This window comes from Neopelma chrysocephalum, unplaced genomic scaffold (genome assembly GCF_003984885.1).
Source record: "Neopelma chrysocephalum unplaced genomic scaffold, ASM398488v2 Primary Assembly neopelma1_42, whole genome shotgun sequence".
NCBI classification, from domain to species: domain Eukaryota; kingdom Metazoa; phylum Chordata; class Aves; order Passeriformes; family Pipridae; genus Neopelma; species Neopelma chrysocephalum.
In genome coordinates, this window is record NW_020897700.1 from 8,675,404 (window position 1) to 8,700,150 (window position 24,747).

The following is a 24,747-nucleotide window of genomic DNA, read 5'->3' on the forward strand; positions in this document are numbered from 1 at the left end:
CCTTCAAAGAAACACTTTTACTTTCAAGGAGTCAGGTGCTAAGGTGTGAGATAGCTTGCCCAGACACTGCTAGCTAATCAGAAACAAAACAAACAGAAAACTAAACAAAAACTCCCAAACAAACAAAAAACCCAAAACAAACAAAAAAGGTGATCTAATAAAGCCAGTAGACTCCTATCTAATAAAGCCAAATAACAGACTCCTATATAACAAAGTAAAAGAAGAGACTCCTAGCTAATAAAGTCAGGCATGCCATTACCAATGTATTAGTCAGACAGGCAGCTCTGGATTCTACATTTAGAAATGTAGAAAATCTTGTATATATTTGCCTGGGCTTGCAAATGCCACTCTATCATACTTCTAGTGATGCTGTGGGCAGCATACTTTGTTTGAATTACACCATCAGAAAAGGTATATAATCTGGCTCAGTTGGCAGCAAACTTTTCTTACACATATAAACTTCTCAACTGTTTAAAAGTAAAACAGAATAACTGCAACACATGAGCAGACAATTGCTTGATTTTATTCCGCTGTACCTTCTACAATTCACTGAAAACAGCTGCTTACAACACTACAAAAAAAGCTACAGTTTGTCTAGAAGATAATAGAAAAAATGTATTTACCCTTGCTAGCAATTGCATAACATGAATATTCAAATTTATCAGCAGCCTTCATAGTTGTCCTGGAATAACAGTAAAAAGTGTGACCTACCCTCTTTACTGAGTCCAAGGTGAGTTTGGCTCCAGCACTTACAGAACAGTTTTACCAAACTGTCATCATTCATGTTATCTTCACAACCGTGCTGAAACCTGCAAATTGTTTCTGAAAGAGCACTCTCATTTCTGGAGACTGAGAAAGTATTTCCTGGCGGACTCTCAGAAGCTGATCTGTTAATAATTCAACAGCAAAATACCTCTTTTTGGGTAAAAAGAAAGGAAATGGATATTAGAAGAAAGAATAAGACAAAGCACAAAGTCTATGTTTCATATATTCTTTTTCTCCTGTATTCCTCTTAGCTTGAGGCATCTCTATTTCTCATTTCACTAGAAACACCATCTAACTCCTACTGCCTCTGGAAAATTTCCACTGATGGAAATAAAAGTTGGATCTTTTATGTAAGATGGGATAGGAAGCTCTATAGTTACCAAGCCTGCCTACTCCAGTAACCCACCAGGTTTAGGTAACAGCTCATAAAAGCACAAGGGTCATCCATCTACTTGCCTTCCTCCTTTAGCGAGTCCCTTCCCAGATCCACTGTGGAGCAGATGCCCAAATCTGCTGACCAGGCACGCTGAACACAACCAATCTTACCCTCCATCAGAAACAGATTAACAGATCTGTTGAATTAGAAATCGTAGCAGATGGGCCAAGGTGCCTACAAACTTTGTATGTTTTCTGTGTTTTTCCTAATATTACTATGCAAAAATACATCATTCTTTCTTTCTTTCCTTCTTATCATTTATTCAGAAGATGAATTCTCTGCAAGCCAATGAACCACATATTATCATAGCCCAGAGGGTATCCATCAGATTGCAGAAACACTGAAAATAAAGTGTGAATGGTCAATGTCTCCTCCCTTCTATTCTGAGACCAACTTCAAGGCCTGTAACATCCATTAAGTGCTTTCTGCCAAAGAGCTAAGGTAAGAATAAAAGGAAGGAGGTAAGAAGGAAATGTTCTCTAAGAGCAGTTTGAGAGTCTAAACCCAGACTAAAAACGTGATTTAAAGACCTGAGTAGAAAGACTGTGGTTGCACAAGAAGCAGGTCAATTGCAGACAGAGAAGTCAGAAAAGAAGTGGGAAAATGAGATTATGAGAGGAAGAGAGAGCACTTTGTGTATTTGCTTTCCATAACTTACATTCAGCAAGTCATTACAACCTAATTTCTCAGCATTTAAAATTAAAGAAAGGGCAGGCTTACTGGCCATTTTGAAAGGTCTATCAGGATTACCTAAAGCAGCTATTGCTGGGGATTTAAAAAAAAATTTAAACCATAGATTAAGTGGTTAGTGGAAAAATAAAAGTCTTTCCCAAGACAAGCAGAGTGATAAGAAAAGTTCCTATAAAAACCTGCTGGCAACTATGGCTCTGTCAATCACCTTAAGGATCTGTCAAAACACAGAAATACATCTGAGGCAGGCCAACATTTTGGGGGGGAGTTATACTTTTTTTTTTTTTAAAGAGCAAACACATTGCAACCAAAGGCACCAACTGCCTAATCTTGTTCATAGCTGAGCAACCAAAAAGGTATCCCATCTGCCTCAAAAAGCCAGTGTCCAAACAGCGTGGGTGGAAAAGACAGCCAGACGGCGTTGGGTGCTCCCAGGTCTCCCATTATACAGAGCAACTGGAAGCTGGAGGACCAGGAGAACCTGTTATGCAGGAGCCAAAATTCCAAAAGGACCCATCCAGAGCAAAACATGCAGGGATTGCGGAAATCATCCACAAGATCCACCAGAGCTGCTGTCTTCAACAGGGCGTTACAGGTTAGATGATGGGAACAGCCTAGTCTGATGTCATGGCTGTAAGCGGGAGGTCAGACCAGAGACCTCTGGAGGTCCCTTCCTACACAAATAACCTTATGATCCCATGTATATTTGTTTGCAGACTATAGTGAAGAGAAGATAGGTCCACAGTAATTTATCCTGAATTCTCTTTTCCTCTCTCCTCATTCCAGGTTAAGTTCTTTCCTTCGAGATGGCCCACTGTGGGCTCCTGTGCCAAAGCAAAAGGGACAGCAAAGGCTATGAGACCTTCTTAGTTCTGACCCACACAAGCTCAAACCACTGTGCCAGTGCAGATACAGAGGGAAGTTCAGTTCCTGCTAAGAATAAGGAGGGACTATAGTCCTGCAGTCAAACGTGAAAATGGATATGTGCCTTCCTCAATGAAGTGAAAGCAGAGAGAAAAAAAGGAAGTTAGGGACAATAATGGTATAGATTGACTCAAGCACTTTCCATATCTACCCTAGTAGATCCCAGTGGTTGGTTTCTCGAGCCCATTTCCCCACGCTGTTTGACATCATGCCTTGCCTTAACCATCTCATGTTTCTAAGAATCAAAAATATGCCCTTCACAAAACACATAGTCTGACTCCAAAGCAAAACAGCACCATATCCATTTCAAGATATGCTTTGAAGGCAGCTTTGAAGGCTCAGCCCCAGCTAGCATTAAATGCAGCCAATGAAATTTCTGGAGCCATCAGGAGAGGGAAAATGTCTCTGAAAAAGGCAGGTATTGTAAAAGCAGCTAGAGCAGAGCCAACAGAAGAACGACGATGCTACAAGCAGCAGGGTGAGTAGGTTGAGAAGGGACAAGCTGTTATGGGCACTCTATCAGGCTGGTGTGATGCTGGCACAAAGCCACTAGTGGAGAAGATGACATGCTGGCACAAGCTTTTAAGCAGAGAGATAACATTGAGAAAAGGTCAGTCAGGGATAAAGGTAAAAGCCACTTTCTCAGTTCATAGAAAAAGAAACTCAAAAGGCAGGAAGCAAAAAGCTCTGAGGAATTCACTGCAACAGCTCAGTTTCTAAGGGAGGGTTACAGTATCCCAGCACTGCAGTGTAGTCTAGATAAGCCTGAGCTAACTTTAATCTAGGGATTGAAGACACCTACTGCAGCAGCTCATCACAGGCTGCCTGAGTGGTAAGGGGAGTTAGACACAGCTGAAAAACATAATTATTGCTGGAGTTGAAGAATGTGAACCACACCTGAGCTGGCTAGCTCAAAACTAGCTCAGATACATTTATGTTCAGCTGAAACGCAAGCAGGAAAAATCAAGGAGCCCACTGCTGAAAGAAACCTTAGTCATCTTGCAGAAGCACTGAGATCTATAGTTTCAGGAAGGGAAAAGAAAGATACCACTTATCTTTACACCCTGCTTCCCCAGATATACTTCTGGGCACTGCCACACAGAGAAGAAAACCTGCTGACAAACCTGAAAAGGACCATACTGACAAACATGCTTCAGCAGAAGTAGAAGATTAGGAAAAGAAAAGCCTGCAAGAAGTCATAGACAGTAATAAAACTTATAGGTAATGTCACACAAGAATCACTATTTTTAAGCTTATTGAAAGAAACACCATATAAACCATTATAGGCTCCAGTTCCCTTCTGTGCAGCCACAGTTAGTGTTTACATGGCATACACTAAGAGTGCAAGACCACAGACTGGGACAGCATGACATGTTTCCTACTGACCCAACGAGCCCCGCTTTCATTTTCTTAGTTAAGAATCAGAGCAAATAAAGTAAGGATAGCCATTTGTGAAGTATTATATGTTTATGGCTCTAGATTCAAGCCAAACACATATTTCAGTATCTGTTATTACAAACTCACCATAGTTCTACTAAAGCTTTCAAAAGACTTACACATGCAACTCATTCATGAAGCAGGCTGAGGGCTGCCACAAGAAGTTATTACTACAGCCCAAGCGGTGAGAAAACAGGTAAAGCAAATCCAGGCAGGTTTTGAGCAAGAATTCTTTGCCTGGTTGCCTATTTACAGATTACCTCTCATTCACAAGCAACCTCACATGAGTGTATAATTATTTCAAGTTTTGCACTGAGAGAGCACATATGGACTTCAGCCCTGGCTCTGCACTACAGTGCCCAGCACATCACTCTGACAGAGCCACCAAGTTCTCTGCTCCAAAAGACTTGTGCTTTCAAACACAAGACAAGGAGCAATGTTTGGATCAAGCTTTCCAGCCTGCAGCTCTCGAAGGGCCAGGCATCCCTGCTGCTCCAAAAGTTACCACCACGGCTGTCCTTGAAGCAAAGAGGAGAAAGGGAAAATTTGCAGAGCAAGCACTAAGGTTTGGAGTAGCTGTCAGAGATGACAAATTCTGAACTATTTGAAGAGAAGGTTTGATAAGTCTGCAGCACACTGGTAGGGGAGCACGAGCTTCAGCTGTGCAGGTACCTGCGCATTCAGGTGTCAAATACCGGGGTTGGCGAGGTCAGGGCTTTTCAACTTGGGGTCTGCAGGTCCCCAAGTGATCTGTGAACTCCTTTCCAAATGGTCTACAGAAAGATAAAAGTGAAAAGCACCACTTATATTTGCTGTATTTCCACTGGAAACACAGCAATCTGGAAACTAAAAGCTGAGGATCATCATACTAGGGGATTGTTACTCACCAGGACAGGAGGCAGTGTAAATGATTCAAAGCAATGGAAAATCCTCAAGAATTAGAAATAGGTGCACAAGCCACCGAGCAAAAGTGTTCCCAGCATGAAAAGAAGGGAAAAGTGGAACTAGCACGTTCCAGTTGTTAAACATTGTCCTAACTAGTGGGAAAAGTTCTGTCAAAATTATTTCCTTTTTTACCCTGGTCACTCATCACAAAAATCAACACTGAAGTCTGTAGCTCAGTTTTCTTCCATCTCACCAGATGACTGGTGTCTAGTGGCTCCCAAATGACAGGATATGTTTGGCCTTTCTCTCAACACAAACATTGAAGAGACTGGGTAGACAGCACTGGGATTAATTTAAGTCTGAAACCTGAAGCCCAATAATTATCTGAGTGGAAAAATTGAAAAGACTCATGTGCTGGCACACAGATGAATCTGCTTTCCCCTTTTAAGATCAAAAATGTCACTGAATGAGACTAGTTATTGACAGAGAAAAGCAGAACAATGATAGATATAGTGATTCTGACACTAAAACATTTTACAACCATACTGCACTTGAAAGGCAGCCAAGAAGCAAGTCCCTACAGACCTTCCAACAGCTATTTGGCATCAGTTTCACCGAGAAGCTCTAGCTGTACACCTCTAGCAAAGACAAAATAACGTTCAAAAAATACCTTGGAAACAAAACAAAAGACCTTGAATTAATAAGAAATCTAGAAACTAAAGGCTAAAAGCTACTGCTATAAATAAAAAATGGCAAGATGATAGCTACTAATTCCTACCCAAGGAAAGAAATCAGAATAATTGTAGCTCAATTTGCCTACTTTTTGTGACTTCATTTCTATTGACAAAGTATTAATTAATACTTCCTCTTCATACTTTTCCTGAAGGCAACTACAAAACCTGGGTGAAATCTTCTGCTGTTTATTTCTCAGACTACTGTACACATCAAAATAAAAATAAAGAATACTAGTCCTGATTTTGCAGGCTTAATTCTCAAAGGGCTCCCAACTTAGACACAGTTGACGCACCCTGGCATTAAACAGGAAGAGATTCCTCTGGCGAATCTCCTAAAAACAGTCGAGCAAATACAAGAACATACAACATGCCTATATTCAAAAATGTGGGTCCTCCCACCAAACTCAGACTTAACTTGCTATAAGCACATGTGGGTATATGTGCCTTGCTGAATAAAGACCACTCAAAGTAATGGAAAACCTCTGCTTATACAGCACTTTAAACATTATATACACCCTCACACACATATCTATACAAAGGAACTCAACTGAAAATCAACCTAAGCATCTACCATGGAATGCTTAAGCAAGATTTCTTTGAGAAACACTGCAAAGCTTCACGGTCCTATAAGCCCTATATTCTTCCATCCCCACTTTGCAGACACCTCCCAATTTGCTGAAAGATGGAGATGACAGCATGCAGCTAGACCCCCTAAGAAAATGCATTAGGTCCTATTAAAATCTCCACTTTTGATAAAAACAGAGCAGACTTGACACCTATCAGCCTTGCTTCCCTACCACATGAAGCACTACATCCAAGACTATCTGTTCACATCACTAAAAACCCAGCTGGCTGGCTGGCTTCCCTTCTTTTTTAGTCTCCCACCCTTTCCAGATGTTCACATTCATAAAGGAGGATTCTCTACAAAGGTGACATCTGGTGTGAAGATACCTGTTAGAAAAATAAACTTTTTTCTAGAGCATCTAAGATTGCAGAGAGTTGAAGCTATTCTTTTTCTTCTCCGTGTTTTTACACACTGCTTACCTGTTTGTGATTGTCCTTCTCTGCAGCTTCTCACAAAACGATCAATTTTCTCTCTAGCCACATAGGATTTTTCAATCAGTAACACCAATAAGATATTTCTCTTTATCCAATAGGATAATTGAGACAAATGACAAATGACAGTAGTAAAGTTTAGTATCCTCAAAGCTTTTTCCCTCCTCACTTCAGATACAGTGGGTGAATGTCCCCACTTTAAATTCTCTTTTCTATTATTAAACTAGGAGGAAACACCCTCCCCTTTATTTTTAATAACCCCTTCTGCTAATAATGTCTACTATGTTACATACTGCTTTAAAATAGACCTTAAAATCCTGTTTTTCTACTGGTTAAACCAGCTTGTGAACATGAGACTAATTAGGACATTCCTACAGTCCAGGAGAGTTGCTGACTTCCCACAGCCGGACCAGGGCCACTCATGTGACATCAAGCACCTGTAAAGATCTGTTCAGGATCATCCAGATGTCCACAACTAGCTCCTCCTTTGACTTAAATAGGCATGTGAACACTGAGTATGGGACACTCCACCAGGACCTCCTTCCTCTACTCTCCTTCCCAGTGCTGTGGATGTTTCACGCTCTTATTTGGGCCTTCAAGATTGCCCACATCAGCCTGGACTGCCCCACTGGACAGGGACCATTTGCAAAGCTTTACCAGGAGGCTCCCATTAGTAGGCACAAGAAGTGGACAGAAATCTTCACACAGGTGCTGACCTACTTCTGGCTTCAGAAGCCAGAGCATCTCAACAGCACCCTCAGATTTAGCAAGGTGTACAGGTTTCCCTGAGCAGAGACAGTGGAGACAAAGGAGGCCCTTCAGGGGAACCCAGCAAAAACACTCAGCTTTCTCTTAATGCCAGCTATTGTTATTTCATCTGTCAGTGAAAAGAGAACTTGTTTGGGTACTAACCCTGCAATGTACACAAGCAAGAGAGCAAACATTTAATGCCAGTCTGCTGGAGTGGGAGTCAAGGGCACAGTCCACTTCCACACAGGCTGAAGAGTGGCTGGAAGGCTCAAGGGCAGGCTGAGGACTATTGTCACCCAAAAAACACACCATGAATCCTTTGACTAAAACAACCCTCCTAAAAGAAAAGCATTAAAAAAAACCCCAACCCCCCAAAAAAACTAAACCCCATCCCAAAAGTACAAAAAGCCCCCACCAAAAATATAGTTCACTGCAGCATCACATGGAGCTTACAGGACTTCAGTTACCCCTCTAGAATTCAAACAATAAATTAACAGGCAATGATAAATCCCATTCATGTCAGTTTGATCTCTTTGTGAAGGGACATAAATAACGAACTGTAGGCATTGCTATTGGCACAGTAGCAGGACTCTGTAAGCTCATGGATCCAAGGATATTATTAAGACAAGGTAAGTAGACATGATATATTTATTAGGCAATTAAGTCTTCCTCCCAACGACCTGGAGAAAGGTTGCTGCATCCAGAAACCTCTCTATTTTTTCCATATTCTTTGAATATAATAAGATATCCATGGATATTATGACCAAAGTGGAAAATATAACTACAGTCTGAAAGACTGAATAGTAATTTGTCTTTCTTCTTTATCTAAAAGTTTTGCTAGACTTGTGAAACTTCTTTTTAAAAAACAAAAAAAGTTCCCATTTTTAAAAAAGAAATACTTGTTTTATAGCCCCTCAATAATACCTAAGACTCTGTTACCAAATCTCAAACACACTGGCAGCACCAAGCTTCTTCTAATGCTAATAATACATCACAAGTTTAACAGCTCCAGTGAAAATACAGTCCTTGCAGTTTCACTCCTTCCCGAGAGCCTCTGAACATGCAGCAAGAGCAACTTCAAGGCAGCAGACAAGCAGGAGTTGCTGGAGCTGCAGTTACTGGTGAGGATGGACACAGCAAGGCAACTGCCCTGCTACCAATGCAGGGACTAAGACACTTGCTCAGCCACAGTCCAGCACCACACCTTCCCCTCCCCAAACACACCTTTACTCCCCTTCTGCTGGCACCAGAAGGAGGAATCAGCATGCCCCACGGTCAGCCCAGTCCTGCTGCCCATTGCAATTTAGGCCATGTTATTGTGAAAGCCACTGGGTCATCATCTAAGAGGCCCATCCTGCTCTTTCAGTGGGATTCCCCATGCCAGGGCCAGCAATGGGCCCTTCAGCATTCTTGTGCTCCTCCAAAGGCATGTATGAGGTAGCATATGTACCCCCTGAAGTACTAGTTAGCAAAAATTGCTTTAAAACTAAAGCTTCTGGAAGGTACCCAAACCATGCTCTTTGGACTGAAACATTTTCCACAGTCACAATATACAGATTTTGTAAAGAATCAAGTTTGGAGTTGTTTCCTAGAGTTTAAGTGAATTGGTTTGCATTTCTAAAAGAGTAATCTTTGATACACCTGCATATCCCTTTGTTAATTATCTGATAGTAGAATTCAAGGTTAAGCTAAAAGGCTGCTGTATTTTACTCCAACTTCTGCTGTTTTGGTGCCTCGTCCTGTCCCCCTGCAGAAGATCATCATCAAAGTCTCGTATTGCATGGATTAGAAGTATATCCTGTTCCAGAAAACACACCACAGAAGTCATTACTCTGTGCATTAATTCAGTGCACAGTATAGTAACTTTCTTTCATAAGAAAACCAAAAATAGGCTTAATAAGTGCTGATGGTAATATTACACCATTGTCTTTCTGTTATGGGAAAAAAAAGCAACTAGAAGAACCACTGTTCAGATTCCCTGGATAGTTATCAACATTTGAATGTGTCCTCAATTGCTATTGTGGCTCAGAACAGGAGCCTGATTAAAAAAGGAGCTGTGAAGTCCTGCTGAAATGTCAACAGGAAAGCACTTTGTTTGATCAAAATATAAGTGTCTGTACATTCTTTACATTCAGACATTTCTCAGGTGAAATCCCAGGTCAGAAATGGAGGGATCAAGTACAGCAATCTCTGAAGATCTCAGAAGAAAGCATGTTTACATATTAGGTGAAGAGATTTTATTTAAAGAATGTAATATCCTTAAAGACCTTTCCAGATCTGGTCCACCCAGGGAGCACTTTCAATACTGGAAACTGGAGATTGCAATAACATTCCCAGCAGTCAACATCATTAGAAAATAATCAAAACATTTATGCTTTTGTATTTAAAATTAAGAAACAAAGTATGGAGAGACCTTGAATTTTCAGAACTCTGTTAAATTTCTGTTACTGTAAAAAACTATTAGGAAGTTCCTTCCATCTTCACGTTTCACAGCCACAATTTCTGCAGGGGAAACCATCATCTGGTTGCACTTTTTATTTCCTCCGAACACTTCAGTCTCTTCTTGAATACTAAGAAAAAAGAAGTTTGACTATCACATGTTGGCCAAAGCCAAGGAAAGGAATAATGTTGCTCAGAAGACAGCTTTGGATGCCAAGAGTTTTAGAGAACACAAAATCCACCTGGGTTGCATCTTTTCTGCTACTCTCTCTAAAAGGAAGTCTCAAAAGCAGACAAGAATGTGGTAATGCTTTGGCCTGCCCTGCTGGGGGGACAAGCTGGGATTCTCCTGGCCTGCAGAGAGAAGGACAGGCTTACCATCCAAAATAATGGCCTGAGGAAACAGCACTAGAAGAGTTGGGAGAGAGCACCAATTTTGTTATAATTCCCTTTACAAAACAGCTGAAACAAAAACCTGCCACTGAAGCTAAGGGACAGCAGTGCCTTCATACACAGCTGACCTTTCCCAGAGCCTCTCTGCACTAAACGTGCATCACACAACCTCTCTCAATGATTTTTGAGCAGTCTTGGGAATCCGGAGAGGTCTCAGCTGACTGGAAGCTGGTGAATGTTGTCCTGATTTTCAAGAAGGGCAAGAAGGAGGACCCAGGAAACTACAGGCCTGTCAGTCTCACTTCAATGCCTGTAAAGTCATGAAGAAGATTATTCTGGGAAGTATTGAAAAACACCTGAAAGACAACATAGTCATTGGTCACAGCCAGTACGGCTTCATGAGAAGAAAGTCCTGTTTGTCAAACCTTTTTACTAGGTAACCCACCTAGTTGATCAAGGGAAGCCAGTTGATGTAATCCTTTTGGATTTCAGTAAAGCTTTCAATACTGGCTCTCACAGGATCCTTCAGGACAAAATGTCCAGCACACAGCTGGATAAACATATCATGAGGTGGGTGGCTCATGGGTTGAACACAGAGGGTAACAGTGAATGGGGCAACATCAGACTGGTAACCTGTCACTAGTGGGGTTCCACAGGGCTCCATTTTCGGCCCTGTGCTCTTTACCATCTTCATAAATGATTGGACACAGGACTGGAAGGGATACTAAGCAAGTTTGCAGATGATACAAAAATGGGAGAAGCTGCTGACTTCCTGGAAGGCAGGGAGGCCCTGCAGAGAGACCTTGACCAATCAGAAGACTGGGCAATCACCAACCATATGAAGTTCAACAAGGAAAGTGCCGGATTCTGCACCTGGGATGGGGCAACCCCAGATGTTCGTACAGACTGGGGAATGAGATGCTGGAAAGCAGTGCCATGGAAAGGGACCTGGGAGTCCTGGTCGATGGCAAGTTGAATATGAGTCAGCAGTGCCCTGGCAGCCAGAAGGGCCAACCATGTCCTGGGGGGCAACAGGCAAAGCATCACCAGCCAATCGAGGGAGGGGATTGTCCCACTCTGTTCTGCACTGGGGTAGCCTCGCCTTGAATATTGTGTGCAGTTCTGGGTGCCACAATATAAGAAAGATATTTAAGCTATTAGAGAGTGTCCAAAGGAGAGCAACAAAGATGGTGAAGGGCCTTGAGTGGAAGCCATATCAGGAGCAGCTGATGTCACTTGGTCTGTTCAGCCTGATGAAGAGAAGACTGAGGGGAGACCTTATCACAGTCTACAACTTCCTCATGAGGGGAAGGAGGGGCAGGCACTGATCTCTTCTCTGTAGTGACCAGTGACACCCACGGGAATGGCCTGAAGTGGTGTCAGGGGAGGTTTAGGTTGGATATTAGAAAGAACTTCTTCAACCAGAGGGTGGTTGGGCACTAGAACACGCTCCCCAGGGAAGTGGTCACAGCACCGAGCCTGACAGAGTTCAAGAAGCATTGGGACAATGCTCTCAGGCACATGTTGTGGACTCTTGGGGATGGTCCTGTGCAGGGCTAAGAGTTGGACTCGACAATCCTTGTGTGTCCCTTCCAACTCGGCATATTCTTTGATTCTCCACATGGAGACAGGCTGAGAAGGCTATGGGGAGACCTAGCCCCCTTCAGTACCTAAAGGAGGCCTGCAAGAGAGCTGGAAAGAGACTTTTCACAAGGCCAGGTAGTGATAGGACAAGGGGGAACGGCCTTAAACTGAGAGTAGGTTTAGAGTAGGTACTAGGACAGAATTCTTTACTGTGAGGTTGCTGAGGCACTGGAACAAGTTACCAAGAGAAACTGTGGGTGCCTCATCCCTGGAAGTGTTTAAGATGGAGCTCTGAACAACCTGGTCTGGTGCAAGATTCCCTGTCCATGGCATGGGGTTTGCAACGAGATTGTTTAAGGTCCCTTCCAACTCAAGCCAATCCATGAATCAAAACCCATTTCAAGCGAAATTTTAAACTGTGGCAACACACACAGAAGGTCTGAACTTAGTCAACAAAAACCATGACAGTTTGATAAGTAAAATACTAAGCAATTTGCCTCTTATTAGCAAATTACAAAGACAGGATAAAAGGGGAAACACGACTGAGTTTTCATGCCACAAAATGGTGAAGAGGAGTAGGCAGACAGCCCCTGCACACTTCATCCACCTCAGTCCTTTTAAAATCAAAAACGACTACATAAAAAAGAAGAGCAGGACAGATGGAAAGGTGAATTAGTGAGTGGTTCAGTGGCACATGATGCTGGCAGCCCAGGAGCCATTTAAGCACTGGGAATAACACCTGACAAGGGCTTCATTCAGTGCACAATCACTGTGCTGCTCCCTGGCAAAGACAAGGCCCTTTGAGGAGGGGAATGAGGAATATTTAATTTAAGACCAGACCCTCATGCACAAAAAAATAGATGGAGAAAGGGAGAGACCTTTTGATTCATTAAAGCCCCATGGCCGAGGGCTGCTCTCAGCCACCATGGTGCCCTTTCAGCATTGCTTTTTGCACAGAACATACACTTAACTTGAAAGGCTGGATGACTTATTTGCCACCAAAAAGATGTTTTCCTATACAATGGTGCCCTTTGTGGAGGGGAAGGAAGTGGGAAGACAGTACTAGTTGGCCATTAATCTTATAAATCATTCCCTTGAGTTGCACAATGAATAGCATGGATCTGTGTATTTGACTTCGCTTGTTCAAGAGAAGTTGCTTTGAATGAAAAAATTAAATTTAATAAGCTGTATCTTTTCTTTCTTTGTGTTTTTTTTATTTTCACAATACATTTTAGACAACCAGCACTAGTCTTGCGGGCCATCCACAGTTGTCTTTAAAGAGCAGAAAGCAATTCTGACTCCAAGACTTCAGTCTCACAAACACAAGCACAAACCACATACTGAGAAATCAGGCACTTTATATGCAGTCCATTCTCATTTAGCTCTTGTGTCTGTCTCCCAGTCCTCAAAGCACATTAAAGGCCCAACCCAACACTTGTGAGCAGCAAAGTTCTTTACACAAATTTGAGAGTAAATTCATAAGCACCTCAGCCTGGCCATAAGCTTAAGTTTACTTTTTTTTTTCCCCCATGCTGCAATAACCACCTCACAGATATAAAAAGTGCTTAGTGAATCTTTAACTGGCTCTAAGTTGGGAGTGGGAGAGAAGGAGAAAAAAACTGTAGTTTAAATCCACTGAGGTTCCCATGGTAATACCACTAGGCATACAAAAGATATAGCTGAGTGTGTGGTAAAGTCATCAGAGGTTTTATTACTATGAAACCTAATGCTCCCCTACTGAAAAGAAATTTCCATTATATAAAGGAGATAATTGGGAGGAAAAAAAGACAATTCAAGTTTTATGACTGGCTATAAATGAATAACGTTTAATGTCCAACACTCTACACTTCACCATAATCATCCACTAATGACTGAAAAACTTATTGTGAAAATTGCCAAACCTAAACTGGTGGGGTGTTAATTTAATTTTTTTTGGTGGCAAGAGAAAATGTGGCAGGGAGAGAAAAGAAAGGGAGCACTTAGCTCCAGCTCCCAGTGCGGCAAAAAAAGTTTGCCCCCCTACGCCTGGCCAAGCAGGAACAATGCACAACAGCCCAGCCCTGACAACTTCACTGAATTATAACTCCTGCTAGTTAGTTTAATTATTGCACATACATTTCTTGAAAACTTCATTTGAACATCAGCTTCTAATTGGAGAAATTGCTCTGAGCGTGATCAAAGGGTTATTATAAAGTTTGGTCACTTCTTTTCAAGCAATCTGTACAAAAGGGCATGGCCTTTCTGCGAAGCCTATGAAAACCTCTCAAAGATGTCCATTGTCCGTGGCACAGGAATCAAGTGCAAGAGGTACAGAAGGAAGTTTCAGCTGGGAACACAAAAGGCAATGAAGACATGAAAACAAGGTGGAACATCCTGCTACACCTTGCACAGAAGAGCTGAAAGGGGGGGAAAAAATCAGCTTCTGGGATGACAAATATTAGTGAGTCCAAATGGAAGGTGTGTCAAAGAAAGAAATCTTATTAAAATACTAATGCTCATTAAAGACTTAAGTTGCAAAAGCCTTGCAAGTTACAAGAAAGCTTCCGAAGACAATGAATTTCATCACGGGACCCATAGGTTTGCATAAGGTTTCCATGACCCCCTAAATCAGCATATTAGGCAAGTGATGGTTTGGGAATTTTGTTTATTCAAAGACAGCTTATGTTTCCCAAAGTTTCCCTTCAGCCAACGTAAAAACCTAGATATATTCACCAATTTCCTAATATCCATATAACTCTGATCACTGCAAAACTCAATGCTGAGCAAGGTTTTATGGCGTAACCATTTAGTTTAAGGAAACTACCAGATGAGTAAGTTTGAAAGTCACACATGAAACACTTCATTCTCTGTATCCTCCAGCCCTAAGTTATCAGTGCTATATGCAAGTTTCTCATGTCCTTCATATTTATGCTGTATTTCATTGTAAGGTCTAATTTTATAATTCAAAAGTCAAATCTTCGGACATTAGAACCTCATGTGGATTTTAATCCATTTACTTTGTGGCTCAGGTACACCTGCACTGAGCATACTAGAACTGTCCAGTCCCTGTAAACTACAGATTACACTTTCATGAATTTTTCATTATCAAGCCAAGGGTGACTTAAATGTGGAGAGACTATTCAGCAATGAGTCTCCTGGTTTACATTTTACAATCCCTAAAGCAGAAATCATGCTGTTCATACTACAGGTGTAGAATTCCCTCTTCCTCACAAATAACTTTTTCCTCCAGTTATTATCTCTGCAGCAATCACAACACATTACTCATCAGACCAGCCAAGGCTTTGGACCGCAATGAACAAGAAACATCACCAACAGCAGCAGAGGTTTGAAGTCAGGTTGCAGTCGTGATTTCTGGGTCACATTAGCAGCTAACAATACAGGTGAAGGGAAGCATCCAAGGTTCTTTGGTATCTGTGCATGGAGGTCATGCAGCTTAGAGCAGGAGGCCTTTCTGTCACTTTCCCTGTGCCAGGCAGCAGCAGGAGGCTGGGATGCTCCCCCTACACCACTTTGGGGCAGGCAGCTGGTCCTCCAGCTACCCCGTCCCAACTGGGCTCCAAGGGCAGGTGAGGCAGAAAACCGCCCCCACCTTTCTGCAAGCGGCCAGCCACCCAAGAGATAAGGTAAGAACCAACCCAATGGTCCAACACAGCATTGTCCAGGAATCCCAATGGCCCTGGGGTGCAGAAAAAGACCCCCTGGGTGAGCCCCTCATGCACTCCCCACTGCTATGCCCAGCCATGCTATACCACAGCTTGGGGACTACTGGTTGGATCAGAGCAACAGAAAACAGCAGCTTCACCTTCATCAGAAATATCATGCCACTTTTCCCCCTTGACCCTATCAGTTATTTATTAACAGGAGTAAAATATTACTATTCTGCATCTCCCAACAGGGAGGTTTTCCTCTCTGACTAAGACACCGATCACTTTTTTTTTTAAAACTGAAAAGCATGGGGACTCTTTTTGTCTGTGTGTTATTCCCTGCCTTAATGCAACAAAGTAGACACCGAAGTGTGAGAGCACTCTCAAATAAGTCACAGCCATTTACACATTAGGCACCTAATTAGTTGAAAATACAATTACACACATGTAAGCAGATGCTCATGCCCACAGGCCAAGCCCATTGCTTCCACAATTCTTTAACTACCTAACTTTACAATAAGTGCAAGTTGAATCTACTTAGATACAAGACCTGAATTATCAGTTTGGGAGTGGAAAAAAAATAAAAATCAAACAGTTCTTCCCATCATATTTAATGCAGCACTACACAACAGGCAAGACTCCAGCAGGTCCTCGCTCTTCTTTCATAGCCTTTAATCAAATACTGAGAGACATTTGCTATTTTTTAAAGTCAAACGAAAACCTTTGGCTTCAGTCTTTTGTAAATTTACAGCAAAGATAACCCCCCCAAGGAATGCATATTATTTACACACCAGTAAGCTTACTTATTAACATGAACTTTAGCAAAAGTTTTGTTTCGGTATTTTAAAATACCTGTTTACATTCCTTGTCTGGCTTTAGTAACATCAGCACACCTTTCCACAGCGCTCCTGGGCAGCAAGCTGAGGAATGTCACCCAATGGGCAAGGTCCAAGAAGACTCCAAAAATCAAACACTGACCCTTACACTCTGTGAGGTGATGGAGTCAATTCAAAAGCTCTTCATGCTCTATCCAACTGCAGGCAAACCCCCCCCCCCCCATGAGCTGGGCTGAACAGCAAGTACTTACCACTGCCCAGCTTTTCATCCTCCTCTAAACAGTGGTGGAGTACACAAAACTTTTCTATCACAAAATAGGATGAACCATCTGTTCTCCAACATTGTTTTGTCATTTAACGTTCAGAAGAAATTTAGCTATAATGAGGGAAAAAGGTGCATCAGCTCATTTTTAAAAGGGCAGCTTGTCTTAAGCTTCCCTCTCAGCACACAAGAAATGGTAATATCCAAGTAATCTGATGGGAAAACAGACAAGTGACAGACAAGTGTCTGACTACTCCACAAGAGACAAGATTGCCAATAAACAGAAGTGATAAGAGTCTGCACTACTTCTTCCAGAAGGACAGAGGCAGCTAAAAACATTCAAAACCAAGATTAAAAACAGGAAACTGGGAAACCCCGAATATTCATGTTCCATTCTTTGCAGGAACCTTATTCAGCTAATTTTTTTAAAAAAGAAATGCATGGAAGCATCCTGTTTTAAGGGTCTGAAACTCCCAGCACAGAGAGAGCATCTCTAGCTCTGTGACCCAGTGCCTGCTGAATAGGACACAGAGATATAAGTTGTACGTAAGGAAAAGACAGTTTGTCTCCCCATTACCACTGTAGCAGCTGGGGGAACAACGAGGCCTTCACACCAATAAAACAAATCCTCACAATTTGCCTTCCCTCCATAAGAGAAGCTGTGTTTCAAGCTGTGAAGGTTGCAAGTTACCCTAACTCCTAAGGAAAACTTCAGCTCTGTTGCTCTTCACAACTCCCCAATATACACAGCAAACAGCCACAGCCTTTTTTCTTAGTTGTTTTTTTTTTTGGGGGGGGTTCATATCAAAATAAGTGCTGCAAACATTTTTGCTCTCCATGCTAGGATTTTTTTGTTTCTTTAAGAAAATTCAGGATGAGGTGTGTTTCATCCTAGGCCACACTGCACACTGGTGGGATTCCCTTGGGGAATCACACTGTAACTTGAACCTTCAGCCCACCACGGCACAACAGACTTGCCGTTTACAGTTCCCAAAAGCCACCTGCCTTGCACCACAAAGAGATATACGTTACTCACTTCCTACTACTGCTTCTCGCTATGTAAGACACCTTCACAGCAACACTGTGACCCAAGTTTGATGTAGCAAGCAGATCCGAATATAAAGTGAAATATTGTTTTAGCAAACCTAGAAATACTAAAACGAGCCTCTAAGTTCCGAGCCAAGCAGACCCGGGAGCACGCCGCGGGCGGAGGCTGGCCCGCAGGAGGAGACCGGCGGGCATTTCGCCCTGCGGGGAGTATATTCCAACACTTGCACTTTGTGTTTTTAACTTCCCCCGCTGAAGGAAATGGGGGGACGCACCTACCGACCATAAAGCCGTGGCTCGCAGCTCTCCTGGAGAACCTCACTCACCCGCAGCGCATCCCTGTAATGCCACTGCTCCCGTCCCGGCTCACCCCTTTCGTACACACCCACTTTTGGGGGCTAAAACCCCGCGACCAGGAGGGCCCGTCTTTCTGCCCCCCGTTCCCTGAGCCCGCCGGGCACCTGCGGCGGGAGCTCTGGGGCTGCTCCCCCTGCCTGGCCCGGCCCGGCGGCACCTACCCAGGCACTTGATGTGGAAGCCGCTGGGGGGCTTGAGGGAGCGGCGCGCCCAGCCCTGCCGCAGCACCTCCAGGTGCTCCTCCTTGCCCTGCACCAGCAGCACCTGCTCGTCGATCCAGCCCAGGAAGAAGGTCTCGGCCACCGCCGCCGTGGCCCGCCGGTCCCAGAAGTGCTGCATGTTCTCCCGCTTGAAGTCCGCGAAGATCTCGTAGCCGATGCGGTGGCGGCCCAGCTCCGCCGCCGGCCCCGCACCTGCCCCGGCCCCGCCGCCGACCCCCGGACGCCCCCCGGCCGCGGCGTCCAGGACGATAGCCAGGGAGTGCGGGGCGATCTGCAGGCACCGCTCCGCCCTGCGCGGCATGGCCGCTCACCGCCCGCCGCCGGGCACGGGCACGGGCACGGACACGGACATAGACATAGACATAGACATGGACATGGACATGGACACGGACACGGACACGGACACGGACACGGACATGCCTCCCGCGGCCGCGCTGCCTCCCGCGGCCGGCCCTCCGCGCTCCGCCCCCGCGGGCCCGTCCTGGCCCGCTCCGCCCCCGGCACACCCCCGGCGCGGAGCGGTCCTGCCGCGGGCGAGGCGCGGACGGAGATCCCGCCACCGCCGGTCCCGCAGCGGGCAGCGATCGCAGTCTGCCGGCCGGGAGGCCCGCACGCCTCGCAGCCCACCGCCCCCTGCCGCACGCCTCCCTGTCCCAGCACGCGAGCACCATCCCCAGAAGCGAAACTATTCCGCTGCGTGTCCCGGCCGCGGTGTAGGCTTCCCGGCACCACCACCCCACCCCTCCCCGCCTTTGGGAGACCGTCCCCGTTCCCTTCCCCGAGTGAAACAGAGGGGCATCCCTCAGCCACATCCAGATTATCCCAGCAAGTCTCATAATTCCTTATGGTTTTGCTTCCTCCAGTGGTTACACATCTGTAGATAACATACCCAGTGAGAAGCATTGACCCTGCCACGTCCAAACGCCTTTCTCTTCACCCGCTGTAATCCTGTATTGCTTTGTGTCTTAGTGGTTCTGAAATCTGATGGTGATGGAGCAAGTGTAAGGTTCACTTCTAAATTCTGTGGCTTTTTTCCAGCAGTTCAATATTTTGCCTCCTCTGTGCTCTGGGTCACCAGCTGCCTGTGAGGCTCGGGGGAGAGCTCAGGAAAACTGAGCAAGCAGAATTCTAGAGGTCGTTGCTGGGGGATAGTTGAGGGGAGGGGGGAACAGCCTGGCCTGGGATATGTGTCCGGGTGGTAGGTGGCTGCTGAGCTGGAGGTGCTGGCAACAAGGTGCTGGTTATACTTGTGGGAAGGCAGAGTTAGGAACTTCGATCCTGTTCTCTATAACAACCCTCAAACTCACGGCAAAGCTGAGTCTCAATTCTGAAAGCAGAGCATGAGTTCCTGAATTGTCTGTAGCTGCTGGACATCTTGGTGGTGTGTGAACTGTGTGGGTGTCCTCAGCAATACCCTTACCTTGCCCCAGGGAGCGGGGCACCATGGCACTTGGGACATGGGCAGTGAAGCAGGGAATGCACCAGAAAGGTAAAGGACACAAAGAGGAAAACTGCTGTAGAGCAGAGGGGGCAGGAGTGGAAGCAGAGGAGAGATGAGTGAGACGAGGGAGCAGGCAGCAGCCGCTCTGCCAGACAGCGGTATGAGAGCTGCTACAGCCACCATACCCCATGCTGTGCACAAACTACAGTGTTTTACCTGTTGCTCCTGAGTTCACTCACATCAACGTCCCTTGACATATTTGGCCTCCTTAAATCATCACTCATTTGGTTCTAACCTCATTCAAATCCTGTGCCACTCTCCAGCTGGCTTCATACAATTCCTTCTCTGGGGCACTGTATAAGAGTCAGGCTCCTCTGACATCTCAGCTCCCTACTTTTGGGTTTCATCCAGTGCTGTCTAGGCACCATAACAAGAAAGGTCAAATTTATCAGCATCCCAAAGAGTCTTACAAGGAAAACAGTTGTATGGAATTCACTTTTCCAAAAGAGAAATGAGGTAAAACAAATTGCCCAGAAATGCTGTGAGCCATTTTGAGTTAGGAGCAGAGTGTATTAACACTCGGTTTGCAAGTCTCTAATCCCTTCCCAAGTATCCAGCACAGCAAGACCTCAAGAGGCCTCTCACCTCAGCCAGCAATAGTTTTGATGGTGCTGCTGTCAGGATTTCAAAGGAGCTCTTCCACATCACCATTCAGCACTAAGCTTTGCAAGAGGACTCCCAGCATCCTCATTGTCCTCCAAACTGCTTCCCAAAGCAAACCTGAGCCATTTGTTGCCTGTTAAAAGAGCCTAGTCTTAGTGTGTTGAAACTACTGTCATGATCTTGTCATACTCATGTTATTCTTACCTTGTGCCTTCTTCCTCTCTGCATTGTATCAGCCTTTTATCTTGCCCATCATACCTGCATTTCAGTTCTCCTGGGCAGGGCTCACCTTTGTGTTGCCTTTATGTGGAGCACATCACATTGACATCTCAGCTGCTGATCAGAGTCACCAGGTAACTTCAGGTAACTTGGATGAGTTTTCAGTTTTTATTCCTATCTGCAAGAAAAAAGGAGCCAAATTAAGCCTTTTGGTTTTTAGGTTTTTGCACCAGATACACACCGAACAGTTAGATATGGGGCCCCACATTTTGCCTACATCCTCCAAATCCCAAGTGCTAGCCTAATTTGTGATTCCTCTGCTGCCTCTGGCAGAGAGGAGTGTTCAGGGTAGCATGCCTGGCAGCCTTTGGTCACAACATCAGTGTTGCTCTCTCCATTAGCTAAGCTCCTTTTCCCCTTCAGTACTAATTTCTGAAGCAATTGGTGTGGTGAAACACTCCACACAGTCATTTTCCTCCTCCTTGCAGTAACATTTGTGGGCTGTCAACATCTTCCCTACCCCTGGCTCACTCTCCTGTAAAGGCTGGTCCTCAACCTGCTAATCTTCTCCTACCCTGCTTTCATCACCTCTTCCCTCATGCTGCTTCAGGCCTCTGTGCCTGCAGGCTGGCCCTCACTCCCTGCCCTATTCAGCACTCTGCCCCTCTCCGCAGCTTGCACACATGTAGTGTCACACACAGGTGTAAAGACAAGGCAATGAAAGACAGTACGCAATGATTTGTCCAAAACTTGTCAGATAAAGCACAGCGATTGTGGCACAAATCAAAATACACCAGCTACTCATACAAGCAGTGCCAGAATTGCCTGAGCATGATCTCGAGGGCCTGGTTAAGAAACTCCCCTTGTTTCAAGGGCCAGGGTATAGGCTGTGGACAACAAGTATGCACTGAATAAACGATTCATCATTCATTATTCCCCTTTTTTTCCCCATTTCCTTACTGATTCAAATATTTTTTGTCCTCAGAATTTGGGGGGTTTTGTTTATTTTGATTTATTTATGTTTTGTTGCTTGTTGGTTTTGGGTTGAATAGCATCTCCTTCCTTGCCATTCATTCTCACTTCAAGGGACTTCTTTCAAGCAATCAATATCTATAGCCAGATTAAAGTCAATCTGGTATTTTCCAACAGAAATGCAAGCGAGAGGACTGTCTACAATCTTCTTATGGCCAAGCAATGAAAGCAAGTGAAGTGGAACTCCTAAGTGCCTCTGAAGTGTTTGAAAAGGCAGAAGCTTGCATTGCTAGTGGGGTGAAAACCCTGAAAATTTAGACACATCTCTTTGAAATGCATCAGTGGTGGCAGGAGGTCTCCAGCAAATGGCGTTGTTCATTCTGGGTAGGAGCAGAAAGCCAAACAAACCTGACAGAGCTGTGTTCTCTTGATGTCTGTATTGATCCATAGCTCAGGTGTGGCACCTCTGTTTGCTGCAAACATTGCCTTATTAAAAACTCCCTGGGAAAAGAGTATTCGCCTAGAATTCATCCAAGGCCACAGAATGGAAAAGAAAGGCTGAGGTGAAACATATATATTTAATGGTGGTTGTGCATCCCTGATTTGTACATAGTAAAGCAAGTTACACAATTTCTCAGCCTACGTAGTATGTCAGCAAGTGATCTGCTTCAAATACGATATTCAGGCAGTTAAGTCAGCAAGTACATTCCAGGAGAGGTTTTGAAAGACTATTTCATATCAGAAAACTATTTTAAATCTCTTTAGTTGTTTTATACGAGAAGAAATTATACCTTTCCTCCCATTGTCCATCTGGCGTTGTTACCTGGCAAGAGAGTACTTCCCAGCCTAGTTGCCTCATTCCTGAGAAAAAGCTGCTGTCATTGATATGCGAGTTTTCAGATGGTTGAAGTGTGTGTGACAAGAAACTGCCAGCTACAGGATAGATTTTTAAGATATTTCTGGCAGGGCTTTTTTTTTTAACATACCTGAGTCTATTCCCATGTGGAAGGCTGACTGAAGCTTGAGACTCACACTGGTGGTGCAGTGACGCACAGCTCAGTATGACTGCCATCATCAGACATTGCACTGACTGCAGCCTTAATGAGATCAGAGCTTACAGACCTCAATAATAAATTTTGAGAAGAGTTACCTCCTCCTCCTGCCCCATTCAAGACTTACATGAGCCTGGCTAGACTTTCTTGGACACAGAGTCAATGTAAACTGGGTCTGGCTTTGCTGTTGCAAGTGTGCAGGAGAAGGGCCAGGAGCAGGAATATTGGTGACACACAGGCCTGATGCTGCTCTTCTTGTCATACCGTGAGAAAAACCAGGTGCAATCTCAGAAGAGTGAATGCTCTAAAACAACAGAGGTCATGAATAGTGATGCTGACTTGCACTTAAAGAAAGCAAGATAGAAGGGGTGTGCTAGAAGTTGTTCCTTAAAACTCTTCCCAGAAGTGTGGCATCCTTTGTATCTCTACATTTGCCTAGTTTGCATCACATTATGACACTTCTTTGCCACCAAGAATTCCTAAAACACCACAATGTCTAGCTTTACCCTTTTGTTTTGGTAACCAGTTTTTGTACTACAGAGATAATAATACGTCTCACATTTGTAAAGTCCCTTGAGACCTGCTATTAAAAATCAGGAATGGCTGTTTGTCAATCTCTGCTTTGGTAGGAGCCAAGTACTTTTGCTCTCAGTCCTGTCCTGCCATCCTCCATCAAGAAGCCCTGCTCACAAGTCCTTGCTCAGACAGAGTTCCCAGTGAAGTCAATGGGAGTTTCCTGCGTGAAGAGTGATGAGCTGGATCCAAACTAAACACCCAACTAATGAGCAGAGTAGGAAACAGCTGACTGCATCATTTTTAAGCTCTGTGCTTTTACCTGACTCAGACTTGCTGGCATCAAGAAGGATCCCAGGGGCAGGATGCAACCTGGGGGAGGAGAGGAGATCCCAGGTTACGGGCAGGCATGCCCATCTTCCTCTTCAGGAAAATCTTTGGCAACGGTATTTAATCTTTGCAATGAGGTGAGTGCTGCTTGGACAGGTGAGCTGGTAGGTAGACAATTACCTATTGTCTGCTTAACAATAGCCTGCGTATACTGGGGAAGTTACATTGACCAGGAGGAAAATCACCCCCCAGACATGGAAAACAAATTCCCACTTTACTCACAGGACATGTATAATACAGGGTACAGCTCTCTCACATTCAAACTCAGGTGCCTATGTTTAGACAGGTAAATAACACAGCACTAAACCACCTGGATTGGAAAGCCCTTAAATTTTATTTATTGATGAAGTTGCAAAGAGGGAAACAAGACTTACAGATGTTTTGAAGCCAAAAAGCTGGTGTACAGCTCATCATAGCACTGCAGTTAAAAGGGGCCAGAATATATTCCCTGCATGGAAAATTCTTGACTGTAAAATAATAAAGAGGAAAGAGAAGGGCATGTTTATATCTTGAGCTTCTAAATATATTTTCTAGAGGGTTTTGTATGTGCCTTCCAACCTATAATTGCCTCTTATCTGCTATGATACTGATGGTTGCTTTTGGCCAGATTACAGTCAGACACTGTATTTGACATAGATGGGATTTTATTTCAAAAATAAACTCTGCAGTTGTACTCTACTGAAGTCATAAAGGAAGGACTCAATACTTGCAGGCAACATGCAATTTTAGTTATGGAAATGGCCCACCAGTTTGCCTAAAATATCCGCTTGCCTTGCCACATTGCCTTGCAAGAACCACTGAAAACACATTGAGGCAGCTCAAGTGCTGACATGCCAAAAGAACTAGGGTTTGTTTTTATGATTCCCCTACCAGTAATAGAAAGAAACTGTGAATGAAATGGCCATTAATTTTCATGGGCACTCTGGAAGAAAGAGCAATAAATTCTATTTCTCTACCCTTTTTCACATTTCCTTTCACAGCCCATGGCCTGAAGCATGGGGACTCTGCTGATTCCTGACCCAGCCTAGTAAAGGCAT

General features: G+C 44.2%; 1 protein-coding gene across 1 annotated transcript in view; it reads right to left on the reverse strand.

Annotated features, from left to right (window-relative positions):
• STOX2 (storkhead box 2) overlaps positions 1 to 18,761 on the reverse strand; it is a 149,483-nt gene extending 130,722 nt beyond the window's left edge. The window contains exon 1 of the mRNA XM_027676637.1: positions 18,401 to 18,761. Within this exon, the coding sequence (XP_027532438.1) occupies positions 18,401 to 18,761 (361 nt within the window). The remainder of the gene's footprint in view (positions 1 to 18,400) is intronic.
• Positions 18,762 to 24,747: the final 5,986 nt, after the last annotated feature.